This window comes from Dromaius novaehollandiae, chromosome 1 (assembly GCF_036370855.1).
Source record: "Dromaius novaehollandiae isolate bDroNov1 chromosome 1, bDroNov1.hap1, whole genome shotgun sequence".
NCBI lineage: Eukaryota > Metazoa > Chordata > Aves > Casuariiformes > Dromaiidae > Dromaius > Dromaius novaehollandiae.
Genome location: NC_088098.1, coordinates 108,247,887 through 108,269,179, shown reverse-complemented (window position 1 = coordinate 108,269,179; position 21,293 = coordinate 108,247,887). Strand labels below are relative to the sequence as shown.

General features: G+C 36.1%; 1 protein-coding gene across 16 annotated transcripts in view; it reads left to right on the top strand.

Moving 5' to 3' along the window:
* Positions 1-21,293, top strand: part of ROBO2 (roundabout guidance receptor 2) — a 469,585-nt gene that overhangs the window by 369,831 nt on the left and 78,461 nt on the right. For all 16 annotated transcript variants that reach the window (XM_064523330.1, XM_064523361.1, XM_064523351.1 and 13 more), the window contains 5 exons: positions 4,300-4,505; positions 8,448-8,529; positions 9,238-9,403; positions 11,143-11,309; positions 15,821-15,942. In XM_064523330.1, coding sequence (XP_064379400.1) covers positions 4,300-4,505; positions 8,448-8,529; positions 9,238-9,403; positions 11,143-11,309; positions 15,821-15,942 — 743 coding nt within the window. The remainder of the gene's footprint in view (positions 1-4,299; positions 4,506-8,447; positions 8,530-9,237; positions 9,404-11,142; positions 11,310-15,820; positions 15,943-21,293) is intronic.

Genomic DNA, 21,293 nt, shown 5'->3' with positions numbered 1-21,293 from the left:
TATACAAATAAACATACCATTAGATCACATTTTTTAATTGCTTTCAGTTAAGAAGTTAGCCATAAGCATCTAAATAATCTGTTTTGGTTGATGCTGAGCAGAAGTTATAGAAGCTAATGATTTTTATCAGTAGGGAAATCTAATTTCATGGTTTTAAAAATATAATAAAAGATAAATGCTGCACATGCTAGCCATATACTTAAGCATCAGTGTTCCAGTTTTTGGCTGCTGATTTCAGTTTTACTTCATAGCCCAGAATTTTTCTGTTTGGTTAATGATTTAATAATGGTGGCAAGCCATCTTTTTCATTTTGAACACATTTTTGTTTGATCCAGAGTAATTTAAATCCAATTGAAGTTCCAATACAGAATGAAAACATATGTCATGTGCAGAAAAACAAGTGCTTAATTATACCATATATAGCAGTGTTTAAGTTGTTACATTTTTGCACTTACAAGTCTTTACTGGAAATATTTTTAACTTGAGTGTTCACATGAGAAGAGATTACTCACTGTGATGAAATGTGCTGAGTTGAGTGATAATTTTGCTGATTATGGACTGTACTAAGAGTCTTCAGTGAATCTGAAATTCAAATCTTGTATTTTCTTTAAAGACTATCATATAATCCACAGTCTATTGCACATCCGGAAAAGCAAAATCATTTTAAAAATTGAGACAATCTTAGCAATCTTTTCAAAAGCAAAAGTAAATATGCAGCTCACAGTCTTAGGATGACAGATCATGCAAATGTACTACATACCTCCATCTAACTGTGCCTATGTGCATGAAAAAGAGTAATTTATAATTAGTAATTCATTCAATAAATTTATCCACCATGCACAGAATATTTTGGAGAACTTAGTTTCTCCTTATCTAGTCATCACTTATATTTGTTAACAAAAATTTTGGCCACTGCATGCTTAACTCAACCTACTTTGCTTGCTTTTCCCAGCAGTTGCTTTTTAAGATGTGTATTTGGATCGAAGAGCAAGCCCTGTCCCCACAAGCACTTTTATATCAACATAAGAATGACACATTTTAGAATATTCAGTTAATAAAAAAAGGTCATGTTTATGTGCTTTCAAATGAAAGCAAAAGTCTGGGCCTATGAGGAGAATTCAGAACAAATGACAAAAATAAAAGAGAGGGAGTTGGCAGCATACCTCAACAGCTCTCTCTCCAGTGCTTTGGAATAGACGCTTGAGGTATTTTTCCCAAGCTCCTGTGCAATTCTTGACTATAGATCTATAGAACATGCTGGGGTATGTCTCTCTCAAATTTTCCTGCTGAAGCTGTTACATTTAGAAAAAATTATTTATGGAGTATCGCCAGAAGGGAGAACAAGAGAGAGAAAAACAAAGGATGAATGAGTTATTAAATATTGGTCATAGTTAATTCATCTGCAAATTTGGGCAGCTTGGTTCCTATCCTGATCAATGCATATTAAATATTTTTTAGAAAGTGCAACAGTTTCAAACAGGAGAGATTTGGAATAACTCCACAGCCTCCTAACATGTAGGAGACCTCAGTTCAAAACTCTTCTCCGAAAAGGACAGGGGGAGGACTGATCTCTGCTTTTTCACCTCTTGGAAGCATCCTACCCCATCATACTGGTGGTCAGCACTGATGTGTCTCATTTTCTGTATTACTTTTCCAGGAAAGCTTTTGAAATACAGATTTTTGGAAATGATGAAATAAAGTTAAGACTTCGTTTTGTCATTCTCATTTTTTAATTTCCTGTTGCAATTTGACCAAATTCTACCCAATTTTAAAGATAGTTTCAATAGACCAGAATTGCATTTGTGGTAAATAAAATGTTCATTAATGAAGATAATTTATTCCCCTGTTATACTCCATTTAATAGTTCAGATGCATTTTATCACAAAAGGCATACGATAATGTTTCAGTTATCAGAATGTGTGAATATATGGTTGCTTGCAGATAGTTGCAAAATTAGTTTTTGAGTGAAATTCATTTTATAATTAACTTTCCCTTTGCTATGCAAGTATAATTTAGTCATACAAAATATTCCTTTAGGATAAATATAGAAGTTTTGTGCTAGGAGAAAACAGCATAAAATTTTAATAAAAATTGTAAAATGTTGTAAAAGAAACTAAAACCTGTGGACGTTTTTCATTATTTGTGTGTTCTTCAGAATGCTCATATTATAAATACATCTTTCTGAACCTCTGGTCAACTTTTGGTTCCTTAATCATGATGAGACCTATGTAGTAGGAATACAAGAGAGTATACACACATTTTAGAGAAGATTTACAAGTCATAGCTGTGAAAACAATGCAGTTGTTCACAGATCACTGGAAACCCCAAGTGTTCATTTAACCTTTACCCTTAGTGTCATGGAAACCTGTAGTAGTCTTTCACCCATAACACCCTTGAAAATGAAGATTCCTTCTGGCCAGGAGACTTTCAATTACTTTATTGATCAAAGCTATTTAAAGGATTATGAGCTCCTCATTTGGGCTGTAAAAAAACTAATTAGATGCCACAGGACAATATCTGTGGAGCAGTAGGGTTTAAAAATACCTACATTGCTACACATATAAAAGACAATTAGTTGCAACAAATAACTACAATGAAATAGTTAGCAACCTAAGTAATTCTGTTTTTTTCTTAGTTTGTACTTACCTAGGTAAGTGGAAGTTACTGTTCTACATTAAATCTAAATGAAAACATACAAAGCTAAATTTTCACTTCAATATACTCTTGCTACAGGTATGCTGATGGCATATATGAGCTGAGCTTTCACCAAATGACTGAACTGTGTAGTCATAAGGAACCTTAATGAGGTCAAAATTTTCGTATCAAGGTGAAAATGCATTACATTTTGTGTTTTCTTGTAAACAGTGTTTCCTGTCTTATCTCTGAGTTCAGTGTGTGCTATTTCAGAATTTCCAAAGTAGCTTTCATTTTCTGGTGTGAATATGTAATCTAGATAGGTTTTCCATTTTCAGTTTTCAATTTCAAAAAATGTGATGAACTAACATTGCAAGGTGTTACTAATGCTGATGATGCTATCCTCTGTGTATCTTGTAAAAAAAGGAATTTAATATCTTTCAACATTACAATTTCAGAAACAATTATTATAAATATAAAATGTGCCACTAACGTATCCTTAACACTTTCTATTTATTAAATACCATATTGAAAACACCTGGGATCTATTGAAGGTTTCAGAGGGTCACATTTTGAGCGGTTCAAGTACAAAAGAAACCGCATTGCTTCACAATAATTTATTTTGACTTCACAGTTAGAGTCAGATATTGTGTATGGAATATAATGAACCAAATTCTCAGCTGGAATAAATGATTAGGACACAGTTGACATTAGTGGAGACAGGCTAATTTGCACCATCTGAGGAGCTTATCCTGTCAGGTAAAATATTTAGTATCAGATGTAGAATTGTTCAGTTGTTCAAACAGATGGCACTGAGAATAGGTTCAACAGCAGAATTATTTATGAAAAATTGTTCTTGCAAAAAAATGAACATGAGCATTTTACTTCATCTTCAGGGTATCCCACTGGTCATGGAATAAGGCTTATATGCAGCCATGCACTCAGTGGCTACGGAATTCCTTATGGGGTATTTCAAGCAGGCAAATGTAAATTATTATGAAAAAAATAACAGAGTTCATGGGTTTAAAAGGTGAGGAAATTATTTGAGAAGTAAGCTGTTAGAGCACTTGATGAAGTTTGAACTCTTCTCCACTGGAAAGAGTGGAACAGTCATTTAGATCACTCAGAATTATGAGGAGGTTTTGTATTATTGTTAGATATTTTTGTGGATGAGTACTTGCAAATCAAGCAGAATGGGGAATGTGTTTGCTACCCATGCTAAAATGGCTACAGTGTTGCACTTTGAACTTTTACAGATTTTCTCTTTTAGGCCCTGAATCAGGTAAGTGATTAAGCATATTTTGATTTGACACTGGAATATGTGCTTTAAATGCATTCCTGAATTGGAAGAAATAAAAAATATATCTCAGCTCTTTTCTGAATCAAGGTCTTAATTTTTATCTTGTCTGATGATCCTTAATAAAGGACATTTATATAGCTAGGTGTTATCTCGCTGTGCTGAAGCGAAATTCTTATAAAAGCACTTTTCAAGTTGACCAGTTGATTGGTTAGAGGTATATGTGGATCTTGCAAAAACAATATTTTTAGCCTTTATGACTAACATAAACCAGTGTGTTAAAGTTGGTACCTTGTCAAACAAAGGGCTAACTACAGCACAAGACTCTTAAAGGTGTGAATGCCAATACCTGTTGTGTTACTGTTTAGTTTTGACAGATAGGCCTCCACCCATCATCCTGCAGGGGCCTGTCAATCAGACATTGGCCGTGGATGGAACAGCTTTGCTGAAGTGCAAAGCTACTGGCGATCCGCTTCCTGTTATTAGCTGGTTAAAAGAAGGATTCACCTTCCTGGGCAGAGATCCTAGAACATCCATACAGGATCAGGGGACCCTTCAGATTAAAACTCTGCGGGTAAGTAGTGATACAAAAGCAACTGCTACCAATAGGAGATGGCCAGTATCGAGCTGCTGTTGTGTGCCTCCAGCAGCTCTGCTCTCTGCCTGTCCATTGCCTTCAAAATAAATGTAGTGGCCTCTTTCACCCTTAAACTTTGACCAAGTGAAATCCACATACTATTTCATTTTTGACAACATTCCTGTAAAAAAGAGGGAAAAAAAGAAAAAGAAAAACACTCAGAGCAGCTCATTTCTCTAAGTTCCTAACTCATTATTTTCCAAGAAGCTATTATGCTAGAAAGGAATCCTGGAGTTCACTGGGGCTTTGGCCATGCACCTTCCCCATCAGTGAGTCTGGGCAGTCTTGAGCTGGCTGATTTATTCCTATTACACTTTCTGGAGATGTTTCATAAAGCATGCAAATGGAAGCAAACTAATTCCATAACATACATGCAATCGTATGCAGAGGGATTTCTGTTCAAAAGGAAATACCTATCATAATTTTTACATTTTTCTCCTTGAGGTAATACAATGATATCCTTAAAATACATAGAAATCTTGTAAAGTTCCAGATAATGTAATGCTGGACTTTGCTGGTAAACATTTTATCACTAATATCAATCTTTGTTTGGGTTTTTAATTTTTTACCTGTTTAAAGATAGAAATGCATGTGTGTCCATGTGTTTATCTGTGTATGTGGTTTTCCTTGTGTGGATGAGGATGTATATGGAATAATAGTAAGATAAATGTAATTAGTTTATTTAAAACTTAGAGGCGATTTCAGCAACTATTATTTTCATCAGCAGTAATTTCTGCACTAGCTTTGTCATCCAAAAAAGGTCAGTACACATAGCTTTAGAGAACAAGACATAAACAGTAGTTTTGTTTTCTGATACCATCACATCAGTGATCGTAAATGAATTGTTAACTTCCTTGGAACAAAATAGAATTTATTAAAAAATTTATGCTAGCTTTCCTTGAGTAAACAATTTATCCTTCCTCTCTGGGCTGAAGGCAGGTTTAGGCCGTGAAGGTTAATGCGTTTTTCCTGTAGAGCTGAATTAAAGAGTGCGCTTGAATAGTCAAGATTCCCCAGTAGTGTTAGAAAGCAGCAATTAAAGGTGGAAGCTTAGTGATTTCACACAAACTTTCAGGCATCGATGATGGGCTTCTGTGGAGTGTCCATGAGGCAAAAGCTCCTGGGATACGTGTCTGCATGCAGCTATGCAAACAATAAAATAGGTTCTGAATCGTGCCAGCACATTAATCTCTCTGTTAGAGGCACAAGGTCTGTAAACGAAAGAAAAAATTGCTTGCAAGGGGAGAACAAAACAGTGTTAATAGTAAGTGTGCTTTTGAAAGACATGAAGCTTTTATTGATCCTTAAGTGGCTCATTCATTAGTAACCAATTTTCCTTAAAGGCTCAGAAAGATATTTCTTATAAACTCCCTGACTGCAGTAATGTGCACTGTTTGAGTCAGACTCACCAACAAAAAATGCACAACATCATGAAAAAACAGATTTTTCTGTCGGTTGAAATTTTTAGGAATTAAATATATATTTAAATCTGGTCTGGAATGATTAACTCTTCTCTCCAATGTACCCCAGCATGAACTGTCAACACTTCCTAAGCAAAAAAATGGCCACAAAGGATGCCCAAGTCTAACACTACATATATACCAACATTCAAAACGGGTTATTCTTCAACACCCAAGTCGTCATCCTTCTTCTCCCTTTGCAATTAATAATCTCTGTTATAACCATAAAACATCTCACGTATAGGTAAAAGTGGGCCACCACTACTTAAGCCCCTGAGCCCACCTGCCTGTGCTATCTAACTAGTCTCTCTTTCTGAGTGTAAATCAAATTATTTAGGAGTCTGCAGCAATCATAGTCAACCCTGGGCAACAGTCATGAACATGAACCTAGAGATTTTTCATATGAGTCAATCTTCCAGATTGCTCTGAGGAAGAAAACTAATATCTCATATATGTCACTCCCTCATCTGTACCTTTTAGATAGATCAACACTGAGAAAAAACTTCCTTCTGCTCTGTAGAATTGTACCACTCCAGATTTAGACACCTGCATTAACTAAGGAAGGAAAGTGCTTATGATACTGAATAGCAAAGATTTTCCGTTAACCTTCCCAGTTTTTTTTTTCCATAGCACAAAAAAGTATAAATAATTGAATTATCAATATGCTATGTTTGTGTCTAGTCCATCCATAGTCTGGAAGTTAGCTAATTCACCATAACTCACAAGATGCAGCATATCTCTGGCTTACTTTACGTGATGAGGTTGCTTGCTGGATGTAACTCCACTGTGTATACCACATACACCAGTGAGTATACCATACACCATCTGTCACAGCGATACACAAATGAAGTTGTGAACCATAGCCTTGAGAAATATGTTCCATTATCACATAATGAGGAATTACGTAGTTTTAATAAAAGCTCAGAAGAAGCAGAATAAAATACTGTACCTTCAGAGTGCTATAAGGCCCTCTCCTCTTCTGGAAAACCTGTTTCCTTTCAAGGGTCTTTCTCATTTCATTAGTGGTACCTCTATATTTTGAGTGTCTGAGCTATTGTCAGAAGGGTTTAATATTAGTTGTATTTTGTGGTAAAGGCTTATCCTAACACGCAGGAATGCTATACTGAGGTCCTAATGTAGCTGAAGCAGAAAATACCAACAAATTCCAAACATGAAAAAGTTAACAATCAGTTAAATTATATATCAACAAGTAACTTAAAGAGCATCTCACTTATTTGCCTTGACATTTTTCTTGAAGAGTCAGGTATAAGCACTTTTACTACAGTTCAAATGTGCATTTAGCAGAACACCCATTACAATTCCTTAAAGTCCAATAAAGCTTCTTGGATGCAGTCCTATTTCCATCAAGTCATCTGATTGTGAATATAATTCTTCTCCTATATCACTGGAGTCAGCACTCTCCCCCTTCTTATTCCATCTCCAGATTACCATGCTTTATACATAGTGGTAGAGGGACTCCTCTGTATTTTGTAAAGTTACCATTTTCTATCAATCTCGGTAGTCTTTGCCAAAAAAACCCTGCTCCTGTCACAGAAGTCTTTACTATAAAATGAACTCAGGAATAGCAAAACACGTGTTAAATCTACCAGTGCAACAATGATTTATACAGAAATGAGATTAATGTTGACAATATAATTCAAACCATTTCCCCAAATAAATTTGGAGTATATGAACTGACTATGGAATTGCAACGGTTTTATACAAATCCCATTTTTTTGTCCAAAAGTGCCTTGCAAGACCGAAATAAAATCACACGTAAGAGTGAGAGGTAATGTGCTCACAGAATCCCATATGAAACAGAAGAAAGGGAAACATTATGCTGGATCTGATGTAACTTTGCCTTCTTAAAAATTGCTTGGAAGACTGTCTGTGTAGCGAGACCACTATTCTCTCAGCAACAGTATTTGTATGGCTGGTGGCCTTTATAGAAATCACTTGGTCTGTCATAAAAGGATAAGATGATGGAACAACCTTCTTGAGTCTGGAAATTGTATCTCTGGGTTGTCATGGGATTATGAACTGTGAGGCCTTATTCTCTGAGAAGGATTGTTATTATATTATCTGATTTCACCTGGATTTCTGGTAACCTATAAAAAGATTGACACTTTTTAAAATATCCATTCTGTAGCACTTATAGACTGTACTGGCACCATTAACGGTATGAAAATTAGAATTAGAACAAGAAAACTCTTAGAAGCAAGTAATCTTATTATAGTTCCCTACAAATAAGCCACCATTAAATGATTATTTGAAAATGTCTGGTACTCTCTAGTCTGGTTTAAAATGTAGGCTAAGTCCTTCTTAGCAAGGAACATTTAGGGGAAAAAAAATAGAGCAAACACTCTCAGCATATGCTAAATGGTTGTTAAAACTACCCTTAACTGTTTTTTATGTCTAGCTGTCCGATACTGGAACTTACACGTGTGTTGCCACAAGTTCAAGTGGGGAGACATCTTGGAGTGCTGTGCTAGAGGTGACAGGTAAGGTACATGCAGGTGTCATTTTTCAGTTTGCACAAGATGAAATTGTAGGCTACCGTAGAGTAATCTGAGTCAAACAATCTGTTCTAGAAATTCTGGGACTGAGATGGGGAAGGTTTGAGGTGGGAAGGCTGGCTTTCTTCACATGCCTTAGATTTCATTGTTGTTATCTTTAAATGCCCACTGACAGTGTAACTGTTTGAACTTGCCTTCAGCAACACTGGCATGCTATAACTCTTCTAAATAGAAGTGTTAATAAACCGTGCACTCATCCTGTAATTGGCCCAGAGCAGAAAAACTATCATGCCTACAGAGAGTACCATCAAACTCCAGTGTGCTCGCTGTGAGTACAGGCATTTGTCTGGATACAGGAATCTTCTCTGCCTTCTAGGAGGCAAGGTTGTGGTAATTTACATACTTTTCAGCAGACGATAGTTTTTTTGTTACTGTGTTTTTCTTTTACTTTTTTTAATTTAAGCTTTGCAGTTTTGTGGGTTTTCTTCTTTCAGTATGCACCAAAAGAACGATAGCTCTTCATCTTAAAACATAGCTGGTAATGCAATTGCTGACTTAGTTCTTTACACATTGAGAACATTGGTTATGCTTACTTTGCAGATGTTTGGCATGTTTTTATCTTTTATTCTGCTACTTTGATCAGATTTATACAGTCAAGGATAAAAGTAATTATTTTATATTTGCCCCTCACAGAGTCTGGTGGAGCAACTGTCAGCAAAAATTATGATATAAATGACCTCCCTGGGCCACCTTCCAAACCTCAGGTCACTGATGTTAGTAAGAACAGTGTCACCCTGTCCTGGCAGCCCGGCACCCCTGGAAACCTACCAGCTAGTGCTTATATCATTGAGGCCTTTAGGTATGTGAATTATTCCACTTCTAATCTCCCTCCTTTCTAATTTTGTTCCAAAACTAGTATCCACTGGCCTTTTGGTGTCATGGTGGTTTTTTTGGACTCTACACATGTCACAAGCACATTAGAAGCTTTGACTCCCCTGGCATTGATTCTTATCTTTTCCTTTTTTTTTTTTTTTTTCTAATTACTCACTAGTTTCTACGTGGAAAGTTTAGACAAGAACCTACCTATTTTTTCAGGTCGAGAGGAACATAACAGGACAATGCACACATTATTTGCTACTTTTCCCTTAGTCCTGATGATCAATGAGAGTCTCCACTGGGAATGCTACAGTTAAAACAGTTTGGGCCAGTGTTATTTTGATTAGTCTAGTGCAAAGCAATCTGAACATAAATGGACAATCCTTATGCCTCTCTGCATACTTGAATTCCCAGTCTTGTTAAAGCAGCACCTATTAGAGAGTTAAAACATTTTAGATGTCTTATTTTGTTTTGGATGGAATAAAACATTTAGCAGAGAAAGCTAGTGTTGATAATTTAGTATTTAAACCTGCAGCCTGAGGTTGGTAAGAATCCAGCCCATCCATTGCACCCAGCAACAATTCATACATGGGAGGAAAGAACTCTTGGGCCCCAATTCAGCCAGCCTGTTTAAGCATGGGCTGTACCTCTGGCACATATTAATAATATTCTCTTGTGCTTAAAGATGTATACATTCTTAAAGGCTCTCCTGAATCAGTATTTTCAACAAATGAGAAATAATAGAATATAGTTTTTGTTCTAATTAGAATTCAAGTGAGAATTTATAGAAATCATATGCATACAACTTTAAAAAGCTGTACTGATGATACTTCATCATTCTGTGTTAATGTGCAGGGAACATTACTGTATTTCCAGATTAGTGGTTTTGTTCCAGAACTTGTGCTATCCTTTATGCATTAAATGAATGAAACAATTGAAAAAAATGCAACTAGTAGCTTTCTATTTTCTTTTCCCAGTTAATAGATGTAAAGATTTTTTTATAAATGCTATAAAATAAACTACAATAAAACCAAATTTTCTCTTTAACCTTTTGTGATATGTCACCTTAGGTAAACTTTAATGGCATCCCATCAATGACTTTAACAAAAGCCACACATTTCAATTAAAAACTATTTTTACAATCACAGTTGAACTCTCTTCATACAGCGGGTTGTAATCTATTTTAATACTGTCCGACTGAAAATTTATCAACAGAAAAATAGTCGTACACTTTCCTTCATTTATAAGCATGTTTTCAGAAGGTTCTTTTGTAATTTTGACTATGGTTTTACTTCAAGGAGAATACCCTTCCTCTGACAAGACAATTTATTGACATAATTTACTCAGCAGTATAGAAAATTATTCTTTTAACAGGTTTATTTTTTTCAAAGATTTATGTTCAAGAGTGGCCAATTTATCATTCAAATTTATTTTTGTGCTTTCCACACTTTTTTTCTTTTGCAGCTATTTATTTTAGTGGGATATAATTTATTAGTGAAAGCTTGTGCTTCTGTTTAAAGCAGAAATACTTTTGACCTCTCTGTTATTTTTTTCTTCCTCCTTGATGAATTAACTAACTGAAACTAACAAATCTTTTTAGTTTTACCCTGCTTTTGCTACTTTTCCCTGTAGTTAGCCTTGATATAGGATTACAACAGCAGATCCTTCTTCACTTCTCTGTTTCCCTTGCATTAATCTAATCCTGAGCTCTTCTCTTTGCAGTCAATCTGTGAGCAATAGTTGGCAAACAGTGGCTAACCACGTCAAGACTACCCTCTACACTGTGAGAGGACTGCGCCCCAATACCATCTACCTGTTTATGGTGAGAGCTATCAATTCACAAGGTCTGAGTGATCCCAGCCCTATGTCAGATCCTGTCCGAACACAAGGTAATATTAACTATTAAGACATATGTGCTTGAGCTAAAATAGAAAGAAGGAACTGAGAGTTGAACAGTAGGTCAGTTTGGCCATTTTGCTTTAGCACTCTGACTGAAGGAATCATGATACTTTGAGTGGTGGAATCCAGCTTAACCGATAAAGATAAAAATAGTCCAATGATTGCTTTATCATCTGGACCTTCAGAAAGATAGATTAGTTCTTCAATGCCTTGGTATATCCTAGACATTTTAGTTGACAGTTTGCAAGTCACTTAGAATTGATATGCTCCTTGACACCCAATTTCTATTAAAATAATGTGAGTTAGGCACCCAAGCTTTTCTAAAAAATGCTGTAAATACCATGCTCTCTCTTTTATTATGTCCTCAGTATCTTTAGTTGTCTAGTCATTGCTTTCCCTCTATGTCCTTAGTTGTCCATTATTATAATAGGGATATGCTATCATAACAAGTGCTGTATGCTTACAGCAGAATAGCATGAAGTATCCATAGTATATTGATTGATCTGGTTGAATATTTGTGCAGAGAATTGGTATAATCTGCATGCTGAGAATATTTTAAAGTTATTTTGAATAAAATATAGTTCTTCTATTTATATACATGAATATATTTATATATTTATATTTTTATGTAGATTTCTGAGTTCTTTATATTAATCTACTGAATACTAAACCAAGAGGGAAGGCTGAAGTGAAATCCCTCATTTGTAGAATAGTGATATAACTGATAGCTCTGGTTCTTTGTCGCATGTGTGCAGAGAGGGCTTGATGACTATTAAATCCTTTTCTCATCACACCCAGCTCTAGCTGAATGTAACTGCCATGAACAAATTTCTCTTCACAGCATGGGTTTTTTTTTTTGGCTTTAACAACACATTGCCTGAATTCTTCATTCCAGAATGTAGTTCTGCATTAAACAGGTTGGAATATGGGAATTAATCATTTTTTGGAACCATAATTTTTCTACTCCAAAATAATAGCTCCTCTTGCAATTAATTTGCAAAAAGATCACCTGTCCCTTTTTGTGGAAGTTAGAAACGTGTGTGTAGAGAGCGTTTGCATCCTGTATCAGCTTCCAGCATGTGTAAATGGAAGAGGGTCCTCTGATGCATAGATGGAAGGAGAGTAGAGTTGTATTCCTTCATCACGTAACCGTGATGTATACAACCTCTCCCATATGTTTTCCTCATCCCAATCTGCTCCTGAATAATCTGGCTCTAGTAATTACCCCCCTAAAAAAAATCATTGCCGTTAAAGAGAGCCAGAGCTGCTTTCTGAAAAGCTGAGTTGGGAGGGGGATGAAGAAGATTTCATGGCTTGGCTTCATGGGGTGTCACAAGTTTTCCTCTCTTTCTCACGCTACCAGGATTATAGGGTGACATAAACTTTTCATTACACCAGCCTTTAGTCTGCAAGGCTTACCAACTAGTTTAAAAAGGCAACTTATTTTGGCATTTGAGTGTCAAGTATAGACTTTTTATCTGACACGCTGACATGAAATTTGATTTCCGTAAAAACATGTCTTTTAATTAGCTACAGCATGTGTTGCAGCTTCCATTTCCAGAGGCTGTTTAGCAGTCAAGCACACTGAAACAGGTTCAGAATTTATAGCTTCTTTGGTAGCTTCCAGTTTAATAGGATTAAATCGTAAAATCAATTGAAAATTAACATAATGTTTTGATGTGATTTCTAATTATGCCTGAATTCCATTCAGGCTCACAGAGGAAGCTGATGCATGGTAGAAAGCCTATTCACAGTGGCCGCTGAGGAAGGAAGAAACAGTTATACAATGATATATAATATTAATTTGCAACAGGTGTCTGTGGTAACTTTAATATCTCAACATTTGATTTTCGGTTACCAAGTATAGCAAATACAAGTGATAGGATACTGTGCACATTTTCACCAGTGGACTGCAAGCAGACCATCAGGCACTTACTTAAGTTTGTCTTAAGTGACTCACATCAAATAAGAACAGATAAATCAACAATTCCTCTAAGAAAAAAGCTAGTTGCTTTGCTGGATTAGTAACAGGCCAAACCATATATTTAAAAACACTTAAAAAAACTACATATGTACTATACTATAAACTACACTATATCTCTAAAATTTAAAGTGCTAGCAACTAGTAATAACTTCATTGAAAGCTGTTAAAAGAGAGATTAGGGAAAATATATAACTAATTTAATTTTAGAGACCTCTTAATTGTGAACAGAATATTGCTTCCTGAGCCAGTTTTGCCTGGGTCACGATTTTAATATTCAAGTACTTGGGCATCTGCTTACTCTTAGAATCGAGAGCTTCCCTGCCAGGAATCTCCTGGTAATGTGAAGATCTCATTGCAAAATATTATACTGTGAACATTATATATGTGTGTGTTTCCAAGTGTACATAACAAGAAGCAGAACTCTACATATACATATTGATACTAATTTCTTATTGTAATTAGCCCAAGTTATTTCCTCATTTATGGACATATTTCCCATTAAAATGATAGAATACTATTCATACAAGCACACTATGTAGAAATGTTTATTTCCCTAAGAGGATTTAAATTCATTGTTGATTGTATACCATAGGGTAACTTTGCCAAAAATGTAGTCCTGAGTAGCTGTAGGTATTTTCTATCAAGATTGAAAGTTTTTTGTGGATAGCAGCATAAATTATCATTCTGTAAACCAGTTTGAGTTGCTCTTGTATGGATTTATTGCATTACCTCCTTGTTTCTTTCTTGGTTGTGTTAAATAAGCATAATTTGTTAGACAAGCTACTTTACTATTTCTGACTTACCCTTATTTGGATTATATTCCCTTTGGAGATCCATGGAGCCATCCTACTCATTTGGACATCAGTAGAAACCTGTGCGAATATTGTTTATTTTGTGGCTCAGAATCCATAAAAATCCTGAAATATATAGCTGAAATATTGATTATCAAAACCAGGTTTCTTTCAAAACCCAGAGGCATGTGATACAATCATAGTTATTATATTTGCTTTTAATATTTTTAAGAGCATTATTATTTCTTCTTCTTAATAATCTTTAAAAGACAAAAAAAAAAGTCAAATACTACATACCTAAAACCATTATAGAGAAAAAAAATGCTTTTGTCTCATTTATGTTTGCTCTTCACAAGGACAGCAAGTTGATCCAAAAAGAAAGTGGTTTTGCCTAGTGAGTCTCTTTGGAAAGCCGAGGAGATTTCACAGGTGCATAGGGATGCCCAGCCATAGTGTATCCAGCCTTTCTGAACATAATCTGTTCCTGTGCTCCAAATCCCCCTCTTCTGGATAAATCACAGGCGAACTCCAGCAGAAATAATCTGTGTGTATATTTCAGGCATTATGTACTCCATGGATAAACAGTGGACATGTTTAGTATGTTGGCTGTAACTCTTGACCAACAACAGCAATTCCTTGGAATCCAGACTTCACTGGCTCCTAGGAAGTACCTTTATTTGTGTTTAAGATGGAGGGAAGGGACATGCTGTGGTGATGTATTAAATAGGTGATGGTCGTAGCCCAACTGCCTCCCTTTGGTGCAGTGTAACAGAAGGGATGTGATCTCTGGAAACTATTGCTAAAAAGACATGGTAAAGAAGTTCACGTTGTACATCTCCTCCTTCCTTTTTCAACACGCGCTTTGTATTCGCACCCTCTCTCTAGCAAAGGTAATACAGCTTCATTCAGTTTAACCCAAGGGCATAGCTGAAATGAGTCTCTAAGAACTAGGTACTAGATCCATATGCAGTGCTGGAGATGGCATCAGAGTCTTCCATGAACATACACTGACATTAAAATCCTTCAGGTTTTGACTAGGTGAAATAATTTTTCCCGCACTTTGAAGGAATCTTTGGAATAACCTTGATGAGAAAAGTTTTGTGTAAAAGTGCCTTTGTTCGCCTTTTATGAGATCAGAAGCAGTTTGGCTTCATAAATTATTTCTTTTTTCTTATTTGCACTAGATGTCATTGTCTATATCTATAAAGGAAGATACACACTGCAGAAGGAAAAACTGTGTTTAGCATCGCTTGTTGGTTTCATATTTCTATGGTATGAGGAGGGGAAGTTTAGTGAAAGTTTGGAAACATATAATGACTTAATATCATGTATGCTCTAAGAGAATAAAAAACTGTTCATTTTCTTCAATTATACTAACCGGTTTGGTTCCAGGCATCTGGACAATGTTATTATTCTCTGAATATTTTAGAACTAGTGAATATTGCATCTCTCTCATCACTTACCAGATCTGAGAAAACTTTGCCACTGAGTCCAAATCATTTAAACATTTTTATATTTCATAATTTCCTAAGCAGTTAAAGGTGAATGGTGGTTTTCATATACCTGATGTGCTTTGTGGTTCATATTTTAATCTTAGCACATTTTAAAAATGTTACCATATAATGTGTTTAAATCAGGTGATTAAGCTGTTCAATCATTCTAGTTAATGCCATATATAACTCTTCTCATTAAAATAATGCTTTTATATGTGTGCTTGTCCTGGCAGATATCAGCCCACCAGCACAAGGTGTGGATCACAGGCAAGTCCAGAAAGAACTGGGAGACGTCATTGTACGACTGCATAATCCTGTTGTGCTGACACCCACAACAGTTCAAGTCACCTGGACAGTAAGGCTTCTATTATAATTACCTTAACATTACTTTAATTTTGCTTATTTGTCCCTGCATTTTTTTTCTACCCTGAAAAGCTCCAGTGTTGACTTCGGTGTGAATGCTCTGATAAATTAACAGCCATGCATATGTGTTAATGAAATGGTCTTTTTATTTTCTCCTTCAAGATGGGCAGGTTCAAAGTCTTCAGTGTTCAGCTCAAAGCACGCTAGCTGATAGACAAGGAAAAATATTATAAAAATGATGTGCTTAACACCATAACGTAAAGGATAATTGATCTGTGGATTCATTATGGTACACGTCCAAAAAATAATCAAAGTTAAATATCAACATGAAATTGCTGTATGAAAAAGTGCTTTCCACTTCAAGGTATAGGGACCTCGGACAATAACCCATTATTAGTAGAAAAGTAGAAAAGACAGAAGCACATGTTGCCAATGGCTGGTCCACTGTGTAGCATCTGGTTTTCTAGCATAAGCCTCATCCACACTCAGGGGATATCCTTTGATTATAGGAGGCCAGAATCTTTTTTGGCAGTACTTAACAACATTTCTATTTGAGGGGTCAAACTACTGGGTAGAGTTTCTAAGGACTTGGTATATAGTATTTGGCTTTCAAAATGCTGTGTTTCCCTCCCTCAGGCTTGAAGGAAAGGATTTGTAACCATAGGAGTGCATTCCTAGGGCAGCACTACACACCACAAATGACTGCTTTGCTCTTGGGGTGTTTGCCCCAGAGGAGGGAAAGCCATGGATGAAAGAGTGAGCTAAATAAATAGTACTGCAGTGCACAAGCACTGAAACAACTGGATTATATAGGATGAATTCTGTTAAAGGGATATGCACAATATTTAGGGTTTGTCTTATACATGTAGTATTGCTAAGAGGTAATGTGAGCAGGGGATTATAGTATGCAAGAGGAGAAAAGAGATGTATGTTTGTGTTGGGGGGAGAGGGACTGTGGTATAGAGATTACAGCTGTTTTTGCACGACCAGCCATATTTACCGGGGCTTATGTCTCATCCTTGTTCTGACAGATTTCAATGGTAAGGAGACCAGATTATAATAATTCGAGGAACCCACAAATTTGCCTTTTTTAGAAGATTATTTAGAAAATATGTTGTTGCATCTTGCAGTTGATGATTTTAACACAGCCTATCTAAAAATGTTCTCTGCTTCAGCTAAAAAACTCCAGAACAGACTGACTTTCTCACTCAGGCACCTTTGCAGCAAGCTTTTTCTTTTCTTTTTTTTTTTCCAAGCAAGTGGATCAGTAGTTGAGAAACTTTGAAAGTTAACAGTCACAAATTGCAGACCTGGATCACATAGCTGTGGTGCTCCTTCAAGTCCTTGGGTGTGGCATCTATCCAAAATACTTTTTCATAAGTTTGCCCTGGCTTTATCATATACTACAAAAGGAAGCTGTAAAATAAATGGAACTCAGTTTTACCTATTGCAGCCCACTTCATTATAACATAATGAAACTGTGGTTGAAGAGTCTGTTTGTGCTCCTACTGAACTAGTAATGAGCAAGGAAAACATGATAAGAAAAAGGTAAATTGTTATGCATGTTACAGATATCAGCTACCTTCAAAAGATCCCGCAAAGCAGTGACCCTATGCCACATGAAAAGCACACAGGCTTCTGCAGAGACATCTCAGAATTGGCCAAGGCAAGAAAGATACCAAAAAAGATTTCTAGAATAGCTAATTAGAAGTTTCCAGCAACCAGAACAGAGCCAATTAATTGACCATAGTCTCTAGGAAGACAACCATTCTATCCAGACAGTAGAGTCTTCACTATTAATATAGATAGGTCTGCTAGTGTAGCTAATGTACAAAGGGACAAAAGTACCAAAAAAGTCATAAAACTCTTTGTCTTGCCCTTCTGCAGTGCAGAGAGGGAATGCCAAGGAAATGTCCTTGATTACCAAGTTCCTGGCATTCTGACTCCCAGCAGGTCAGCACCAGTTTCTCTCTTCTTTCTGAGATTTTTTTTTTTGCTTTTGCCTTCTCTTTTTCCAAATTTGAATTTAAAATTCTATAAATGATTATCTGCTACACTGTTGCAATTTTAGAATATTTTGAATTTTTTTTTCCAATGGGATCTCTTCTTCGTGGAACTATTCAATTTTTCTTTTTATCTTCTTTATTCACCTCCAATTGAATTGCTAGGTCTTATTTAATTCATACCATTGAAACCTTGCATTGAATCAAAAATTATTAGTTTGTCTCACAGGCTTAACTGTCATGTTCTCAACTGTAGCATTTGGATGTTTCACAAATAATACTGAACTTATTGTCACAATGATAAAAATGTGTCATTATCCTAACTTTACACATAGGGAGATTGAGTTGCAGATATACTTAATGCTGATGAGACTTCCTGTATCAGATATGCTCACTGTTATCAAGTGCCTAATTTGAAACCTTAGGCCTGATTTATTTTTATTTTTATCAAAGGATTTAGCATTACTGCAACATACCATGTGTTCAAGGCACTTTTCCAGCTGACCTCAGCTGTAGTTCAGCACTTCTAGTCCCAGTTTTCCCACATATTCAGAAAAATGAGTGTTCAATTGGTAAACAAATATGAAAAGTTCCCTAGCATTATAGAGGAGCCCTGTGGCATAAGCAGGAATAAAATCCCCTTCCTCAGTGTGGAAAATAATTGCCATAGCCATGAAACCTTTTCTTCTTACAGTCCCCTGCAACACTGACTTGGTGCCTTCCCACTTAGTTGCCATAGTAGTCATAGAGGTGATAGTGTCCACTTGGACCTAACTGGAGAGGACAGTGATCCCCACCATGTCTGGAGTTTATCGCCAAGCTTACCTACATCCAGCACATGGCTTTTGTCACTTATGATACATATTTGTCAAATATTTTAGCTCAGTGTGAAGCCAGTTTATTTGGGACGTCTCCTGCTATTATGTTGCTCCATGATGCATTTACCGACCATACAGGTCCATTATGCTCTCAGAGTGTCCTGTTTCCCCTCTCCTACTCCTCATTATCCGTTACTTCCCTAGGGTGCTTTTCTCCAGTGCTGCCGTGTTTCTGTTGCTTTGAAATCCTGACTATCTACCAGGAATTCTGAGGCTACCAGGCAGAAGGATAATTTATTTGCCTCTGTCTTTTAATTTGACATTGAGTTTAAATGTATGTGCTTCACTGGAAGCACATTCTTGGAAGCACGTGTCTTATACCTTTCTGTGGTCCCTGTAGATAGGTAAATGCCACAGCTGTTTGCACTTCCAGAGATTACTGCAAGTCCATACTAGTCAGTTCAGCACAGTGCACAAGGTATTCTGCCCAGATGGAAAATGGTTATTGATGTGGGAGTAGAGTTTTGCTTCGGATATTTCGGGATAGAAATTTACGTACCAAAAAGCATATTGCAAACTGTCTTCAGGGTGCAGGTTAGCAGGTTTGCTAGAAGCCTGCTTATATTTGCAGTGGAAGTTTCTTGTTCCATCTTTTTAACAATTGAACAGCTTAACAGAATGATCTAATAGTTATCAAACCTGTCTCACGTTCAGATGTGATATGCTTAGATTTGAACATACTGGGAAAAGCAGTTTCCTGTTCTGCAGAAATGGAGTGCTATCATAGGTTTTTTAGGTACCTCCCTTACTATGTATTCAGAGTGAGAGAGAGAGACAGCTGCTTGTATGAACTCTAGAGTAGTTAAGATTGTCACAGGATTAACAATATTCTCTGATCTTAATATTTAGCAGAGAGAACTCCTGCAATTTCTGCAATAATGCTTAGTATTTTGTAAGAGCAAGTGGCAGCCATTTACAAGAAAAGAGGAAGGGGAATACCTCTTCCATGTCTAAAAGTTATTATATTCTTTCATCAAATCACTGTGCCTGATTCTGTAGCTCTACCTATCTCTGTGTGAATGAGTACCAAACCAATAAAGTTATCTGATGCTTAGCACAACCGAATACAGTTCTGTAATGCCAAGTGTATTTTTAGTGTCATGCCATTGCAGTGACACATAATTGCCACATAACAAACAGAAAAAATAATGGAGTCACAAGCTTTGTGTTATGTGTAAGACTGTGTGTGTATATACACACATATATACATACACACATATATACCTACATACCTATATGTATGTATATATGTATTTATATATATGAAATAAACCCATCTTATGCCTCATAGATATTCCTGGTTAATCCGTGTAATTATCTAAGGAAAATACTTTTTTATGCTAATGACAAAACTCCAACAAAACAAAAAAATCCACCTTGAGCAAGGAGTGAGGTGCCCTCTCAGTAGCTTCCCAACATTTTGACCATAAGAAGGGCCCTGTTCATTTAGACTAGCTCAAAATGATTTTGAGAGACAGCCTAGTAACTTCTGCTTGGTATTGACTAAGACTAGATGTTTAAACAAGCATTGAAAATATATGGTGTTTTCCTTCGTACATACCCTCCCAGACCCCTGACAACTGAATCATTGTCAATTCTCTGAATTTCTGGCAGATCATCTGGCCCTGTTGCAATCAAACTTTTAATTGAAAGCACTGTAAAACTTGTGTGGGCCTCAGACGAAGTTAGTTTACAGCAATGCTGTGAATGACAACCTTGTTGTACTACTGCTTCCCGTGTTCATATCCTTTGTATCATTCAGTCTTTTAGGTTAGGGACTTAAAGAAGGAGGGGGGAGAAGAGGTGGATGAATAAGCTATATATCAGATATGTGTAAATACATACGAGAATGTGATGGACTCAAAAACTAGCATGCTATGTATATCAGTACGATGGGTGTATCAGAATGTGTGTCAAATAGCACAGATCTAGAGTCCTGAACATGAATAGTGGTTTCTCCTCAGAAAGCTTTATGGAACTTCTGGCCAGCAGTACAGTTCTTCTCAGTGAGTTAGTAGTCATGTTTGTGTTTATACCATATCATACAAAACATTTTCCATCCCCTTTTGTAGCAATATATGGTTGTTGTTCAGCTTAGTCAAATTTGAAATTTTCAGATGTCCTCCACTTGACAGCGGTCAATAGATCTTAAAAATACAGCAAACACAGAATGGAAAGTTGTAAAGAACTTACACTGTCTTTTGCACAAGTTAGACAGAAATCAGACTTCATTTTTTTGATTATTAAACATCATAGCCGTGTATTGTAATTTAGGTTGAAAATCTGTATTACAAAGTATATGAAAGAGTTGTTACTGAATTTTGTAGTAAACATGAGCTTCATAAAGTCTTTATGTCCGTAAAACATTTAATTAATGAAAGTCAAACATGGATAAAAACAATTTACTCTGATTTACAGACTCCCTTCATCTGGAAACAGCTGCTTAATGTTCTTCTTAAAAA